The 6,684-nt window shown below is 42.1% G+C and overlaps 2 protein-coding genes across 2 annotated transcripts; both read left to right on the plus strand.

The window, feature by feature from the left end:
• Positions 1-1,257: 1,257 nt before the first annotated feature.
• On the plus strand, positions 1,258-2,482 carry LOC115327879 (piggyBac transposable element-derived protein 2-like). The gene is made up of 2 exons (XM_040208733.1): positions 1,258-1,294; positions 1,845-2,482. The coding sequence occupies exons 1-2, from the start codon at positions 1,266-1,268 to the stop codon at positions 2,455-2,457; spliced, it is 642 nt and encodes a 213-aa protein (XP_040064667.1). The 5' UTR covers positions 1,258-1,265; the 3' UTR covers positions 2,458-2,482.
• A 70-nt stretch (positions 2,483-2,552) lies between these two features.
• LOC120838706 (piggyBac transposable element-derived protein 3-like) lies at positions 2,553-3,693 on the plus strand. The gene has a single exon (XM_040208731.1). It carries the CDS (start codon positions 2,929-2,931, stop codon positions 3,640-3,642), a length of 714 nt encoding a protein of 237 aa, XP_040064665.1. The 5' UTR covers positions 2,553-2,928; the 3' UTR covers positions 3,643-3,693.
• Positions 3,694-6,684: the final 2,991 nt, after the last annotated feature.

The raw sequence follows: 6,684 nt of genomic DNA on the forward strand, positions 1-6,684 counted from the left end.
CCGTCACAGTAAACTTTAAAAAAAGTTTTTTTTTTATTATTTAAAGGGACATCCGTTAAAAGGCGACACTATCTCGCTTCTCGAAGGCGAAAAAAAACCTTCGGCTATCAGCTGATTACGTTCGTCCTCCTTTTCCTTCATAGTGTCACCATTTACAAGGCTTGAACGAACGACTTCGTTACAGCCGTCTCCCCTCCCCTCCCTCCTCTTCCCCCTCTGCTCTGTGCAGCAGAGGTGGACATGGGGGGGGGGGGGGGGGGGGGGGAGAGAGAGGCATTCGTTTACAACAGTGGACAACTAGTGGCAAGCAATCTGCTCGTTTCTCTAGTTAAAAAAAAAGAAGAAACACCCTTTGTGGAATTTTTTACCTTCGCTCTCCCCCTCGCTGCCTGAAAGTTCCTGACCCACTTTTGTACAGAGAAGAATCTTTCGCTTGATTAGTCTTTAATTCCCTAAGGTCATAGTGAAAAAAAAAATTAAAAAAAGTTTTAAACCTGAAAAGAGAACTTACATGCACGAAATTTTTTTTTTTTCGCAGGAAAACTAAGAGTTATTGCTGGTAAGAGGAAGCAAGTGATTATAACCAATGTGCTGGTAGCCGGTGTCCTGTTCCACATAGTGAAGTAAATCAGTCTCTGGTAATAGTATGAACCGGACTGTTACTGAAACCGGCGTAAAGATGAGAGGTGTTTGTTGACTGGTTGTGTTCCAGCAGTCCCCGTTCGCATGCTGTAGATTATAAAAGCCGATTGACTACCATCTCCGACTCATTCTGCGTGTGGGATAAACATGAATAACGAAACTCCGGTGTCATGGCCAGGACTGAATGAAATGTATCAACTAAAGGAGACGGAATCAGATAATTTACAGTATCAATGCCTACTCTGCATGCCGAAAATTAAGCAGCTTCGCGCATCAAAACACTATGAAATCACTCTGTAAATTTCTATCTTTATCGAAGCTTGTTAAGGAGGTTTACCATACATCTCTGCCAAACATATGTACTCGAACACAAAAGTAACGTAAAAGAAACGTAAAAGTAACGGTAACGGTATATCGTTACGTTTGTAAAAAAAGTAACGTAGCCCCCATTTGTATCCCAGGTGCCACGTTCGTGGCACTTTTGTTTTATTTTTTTAATGTGTCAATAATATGCTCAATAACTACAGAATCCTGGCTGCAACAATAGTGGATGCTGTTATTTTCTTAGAGTGCCGGCAGATGGCGCTACGGGTAACGCGGAAAGAGATAGTATTCCCGCCAAAATGGCTTCCACGTCCAAACGACACCAACGGTAAGCATGAGATAAATCGCTGCTCGCTCTTCTTTTATGGACGTCGAATCACGCACATAACAGTGAAAGTGTCTTCCTTGATCATTGAGGATTTAACGTGGCATTTTTCATCAATATATCTCTAGTTCCGCTAAACTTTGGGACATGTTTTAGTTTACATACACGATTGTGGCAGTCAGGAACATAAGCTTCATAGTGCAGGCTAACTACGATGAAAGTAAATTTGTTTCTGCTGCTTAAACTGCATGTCGTGTGTATTCACTGGGGGCCCATATTTGAGTGTGCTGTTCACGACATTAGCTTAGGCCGAGTTTTCATTTAATTTATAGGTTGCTAAAGTAAGCAAATGCACATTTACAAATTTGTTATAATAGTTCGCTGTAGCAAGTGGTCCGTCTATACGTACTGATGTATGGCCATCAGTGAATAAGACTAATAAATTATTCCTCTTTAGTACACGTCAAATAAAATATTTGCGTCCAGCTATACAGCTATTATTTTGGTATGCTCGTTAGTTCTAGTATTAATCATAAATTTATTTCATGTGCAGGCATCCTCTCAGAGATGAAGAAATCAAATCTGTACTCTTCGACATCCTAAGAGGTAGCGAAGACGACAACTTGGGCGATTCCGGGAGCGATGATGAGTATACCGAGCAGCTGCCAAGTGCGGCTAGTGAAACCAAGAGCTCAAGTGAAAATTCCGAAGACGATGAGGTGACTTATACACACACACAAAAAACAAACCCCAAAAAAGTGTGGCATTGGGTAAAGAAGGACATCGATTTCAATTTTGGTGCAGAACAGAGTGTTTTAAAGCCGCGTAGTGGTTTGAAGGCCATTAAGACCCCTTTGAGCATGTTTCTGCAACTTGTCGACCATGATCTTCTTGAGTTTCTCACATTCGAAACCAACAGGTACAGAATTCAAGTGAATCGCACTAGGATCCTGCCATTGTCGGTACCAAAGATGCGGAAATTTATCGGCATTGTACTCTACATGTCGGTTGTTGACCTTCCTTTTAGAAGAATGTACTGGTCGGCCAACACGCGTCAAGCTGACGTAGCAAACTGCATGACGAGGAACACGTTTGATGAAATATTGTCCCTGATTCATGCTAGCCACAACAACGAAGAAGTGAAGAAGGGGGATGACGGGCTATGACAGCCTGAGGAAAGTACGCCATTTGTTGACAAGGTTGAACATCAACTTCTGGGAAGCAGCAGAAATTGAAGCCTGTGTCGCTGTCTACGAAATGATGATACCTTTCAAGGGATGCCACTTGCTCAAGGTATACGTTAGAAACAAGCCCAGCAAGTGAGGATACAAAGCTTGGACCTTGGCAGGACGTTCTGGCTATGTCTATCGCTTGTACGTGTATGGAGATAATCTTGTCAGAGATGCCCCCAATACTCCAGAAGATAACGGGGAAAGCGGAAAGGTTGTTTTGCGGCTAACTCAAGACTGCCCCTCCCGGAACACAAGTCTTCTTTGATAACTTCTTCGCATCAATTTAACTTTTGATCGAAATGAAGAAAATGCATCTCGGAGCAACAGCAACGTTCAGGGTGGCGAGAACCGGGAATTGTCCTTTGAAGGGAGAAAAAAACACTGAAGAAAGAAGGAAGAGGAGTGATGGATTTCCGCACCGAAAAGGACTCACAAGACCGTTCTGTTACAGTTGGCTCAAATGTTCACAGCGTTGAACCCCTTGACACCTGCACGCGTTACGAGAGGAAGACGAAGACTTACGTAAACGTGGAGAGGCCGAACCTTGTCAGGGTTTATAATGAACGCATAAGTGGCGTCGACAAAGCTGATATGCTCCTCTCCTTTTACAGAAATGACCTGAAGACCAAAAAGTGGTACAAAAGAGTATTGTTCCATCTCATTGACCTTTCTGTTACAAACGCATGGCTTCTTTACCGTAAAGCTAAGTCGGCAGGCCTGCATCTTGCAGACTTCAAACTTCAGGTAGCACTTGGACTGATGCATTCTCAGGAAAGCATGCCAGCTTGCAATGAAGATTGCGTTGAACCAACACTTGCAAAAGCTGGTTCATCGACGAGAGCAACGGAAGGTTCAACCTCAAAATCTGGAGTCGTATCTAAGAGGGCACATCACGTCCAGTCCTCAGTACGTTACGACAGCTTCGCCCACTGGCCTGTCAAAGTGGCACAGAAAAATGCCCCCATGTGCAAGCTAGACGCTTGCACAAGGCGCACAAGGTTCTTCTGCAAGGAGTGTTTGGTGTATTTGTGTATTGATCAAGATGGAATCAACTGCTTCGAAAAATTCCATTGTGCCTTAGGATGGTCAGAACTTGTGACAAATTACTGTTTCCTCTAACCCCGAGCTCCTGGGTGCAACAAATGTGTTGGTATTAAAACTCATATTTGAGTTGCTGACATAGTTGTAATTTTTTTTCTGTGTGTTACCAAGGTCGTTAGCTCTTCCAAAATGTATTCTAAGTTGTCCTATTGTTCTTCAAATGGCTCTGGGATACAAAGGGTTTAATTTTTACCAACCTAACGAGCAACTCTATTTTGTTACTTTTTTTCGGTAACGGGCACAACACTGGCTCACTGTACGATGATGCTTTACAGTGACCTTGGAACGACTGGTTTAGAACGACCCTTTTGAAGTTTTTCGAAGATGTGACTGGACCGAAACAACGATTGCCACGGCAACGGAGACCGACGAGTCAATCGTTTTGCGAGATTTTGATTGTCTGTACGTTGGTCCGGTCTAGCAGGCAGGGCCCGGAGAACTTTTTCAGGATCCGGAGAACTTTAGTGTGAACCGACCCCAAGTCCGACCACGGTCCGATGGAGCCAGTCAAGCATGCAGCAACAAAAGTGCAATGTCATGGCGTTCGTCGGCTTTGTGAGTTTGCTATCACTAGATAAACCGATCACTAGATACACGAAAAGCGCAGGATCACGCCGCGTTTTCACTGAGCGTGACTTGCTGTGGTCGGACTTAAAGCCCGCAAGATGGCGGATAGATAGAAACCTCAGGGCGCCCCTTAGCGAAAACTAATACGTTTGAAATATACCACATTCTGATTTGAGCGTATTTGAAATACAATTCATAATTGAAAGTACACGAAAAATATACCGAAAATATAAACTTCTTTTTTTGTTACTTAGTACTAAAATATACTTCTAAAAATCATTTTAAAATACCTTTACTTAAACTACATTTGAAGTTCCCTTCATGCGTTTTGAAATATGTAAATACTAAATTAATAGGCACAAAATACCTTTCACATATATTTCTTGAAATATTTATTTAATTCATGCAAAATATACTCCAACCCTAAAAAAATGGACCAATCAAGAATACGTGCAGAATACTCTTAAAATACCTGAAAATCGTGAATACTGTTTTGTTATAGTCTAAGTACCTTTTGACTGCAATACTTTGGTAGTTTGACTTAAACTACCAAGATATTTAAAAGCTCCCCTTCTGAAGTTCACTTCAAGCAGATATGGATCGAGTACACGGAAGCGCCTAAATACATTTGATTAGTTTGGCAATCGAATTGCGCAGCATCGCACTGATAAGTCAGCCCAGTTTATGTTATTGTTTCCTTTTTTCTGTCAAGAACACACCTGATCAGTTCCTTGCACACCAATCACAAACGGGGTTCGGGAACTACAACCACAACATTTGCTGATGCTGGAAAGCTTCAGCAGGTGCTGTGAACAGAGACGTTTGGCGTGGTTTTGTTAGCACAATGTTAGTTCACTGAACGTATATACTCACCATTGTACGTGATGTGAATAGTGACTTTAATACAGTGACATGCATTAACTACCATATTAAATAGTCAACTACTAAAAAGGAAAGGCAAAACAACTACTGTAAAATATTTATTTTTCGCGGGCTCAATATTTCGCGATTTAGGTCAAAGTTGGAGTTTTGGAATAATTCACAAATTCTAATTTTCGCGACGCGCTGGGATTGCAATATAGATTTTAATGTTTTTACATTTTGCCGAAATTGTTCACGGGACCTACTTTCTGAATTGTAGGCGATTCGCCAACTTTGCGAGAATTAGGTCCTCACGAAAATAAAGTCGTTTACAGTATTTTAAAGTGAAGAAACTGCCTTGATTCGCTTCGCCCTGAGTGGTGCTACGCAGAGAAGCAATAACATGTATTTTATGAGCCGTTTGTGTGGATATTGTTTTAGGGACTGTGCCGAATTGTTATTAGTTGTACCAATGCCTTTTAGTAAGAGACATCCTCCACGAACTTTAAAACACTGTTTCCCCCTTGACAGACTCCCGAGGAGAAGATCGAATACTTGTAACCTTAATAAGCGCAGAGGTGGTCACCGAAAAAATTATTACCTTCAATATATAGGCTATATAAGGCTCTAGAGCAGCCAACGGGACTGTGAATGAGCTCTTCAGTGCGTCATGGTGTTTGTGTTTGTGTTCGTTTCTAATGTGGCTTTGTGAGATGTATTTAGTAGTGCCTTCAAATACCACAGGGACACCACTTGCTGACAAAATCGAAAATAAAAAAAATAATTGTGTAACCGGTTTTTATCCACAAATGGCATCTTGAGTGTGAAGGAATAAAATTTTTGGTATACCTAAAATATTTTTTGATTCATATTTATAATGTATTTTGAACACATTACGCGCGTATTTCGAATGCGGCCAAAATAATACAGAATAAATACAAAATGAATATTCGTACTAAATATATTTCAACTTCGTTTGAAGTACGGCCTCTTTTTGCTAAGGGGCGCTGCACGCGCTTTCGGCAGAAGGGGAACACACGGACATTCCTCGTTAAAGCATACTCCTCACACACTCCACTTCTGTGAGAATTCAAACCTTCCCGTAACCAGGCATAGAAAATGAAAGGCCACAGTCACACGCCTCGTACGTCACACAAAAAGACGCGGCGTTCTCTGCCGATCATGTTGGCAGAGCTATCAACGAACATGACTGATGCATGACCGCGGCATGTTGGCTTCACACGTATGCAGATTTTGAACATGTCTGCAGCCTGTTTTTCTTTTTTATGATCAGTTAGACAGGTTGGTCATACAAAGAACACGTAACAGACAGTTTCTGTAGACTGTCTTTTGTAGAGGATGTGTAAGCTCATTGACCGCCGCTTAACGCACGCAGAATCCACGGGCGACACATTGTGTGCTCCCCCCCCCCCCCCCTTTTATTCCCCTCGTAGGGGTTTTAGCGAGAAGAGAGAGAGATTTAAAGAAACCTAGTATGACCAGTTATATATAGCAAAGGGTGTTTGTGGGAAATCCAAACCCGTGCTTTTCGCACCGCAAAAAGAAACTAGACGTCGCGGAGAGCTCAAACTCCCCCAGAACGTAGCCCCAGGCGCTCGAGCGATATTCCAA

This window comes from Ixodes scapularis, unplaced genomic scaffold (genome assembly GCF_016920785.2).
Source record: "Ixodes scapularis isolate PalLabHiFi unplaced genomic scaffold, ASM1692078v2 PGA_scaffold3__209_contigs__length_174095766, whole genome shotgun sequence".
NCBI lineage: Eukaryota > Metazoa > Arthropoda > Arachnida > Ixodida > Ixodidae > Ixodes > Ixodes scapularis.

Excerpts from the sequence above, each read along its gene's own strand:
- LOC115327879 (XM_040208733.1), top strand. The coding sequence starts at position 1,266 with ATGGCTTCCACGTCCAAACGACACCAACG. Across the intron at positions 1,295-1,844 it reads ACGTCCAAACGACACCAACG|GCATCCTCTCAGAGATGAAG; the intron begins GTAAGCATGAGA and ends TTTCATGTGCAG.
- LOC120838706 (XM_040208731.1), top strand. The coding sequence starts at position 2,929 with ATGGATTTCCGCACCGAAAAGGACTCACAAGACCGTTCTGTTACAGTT.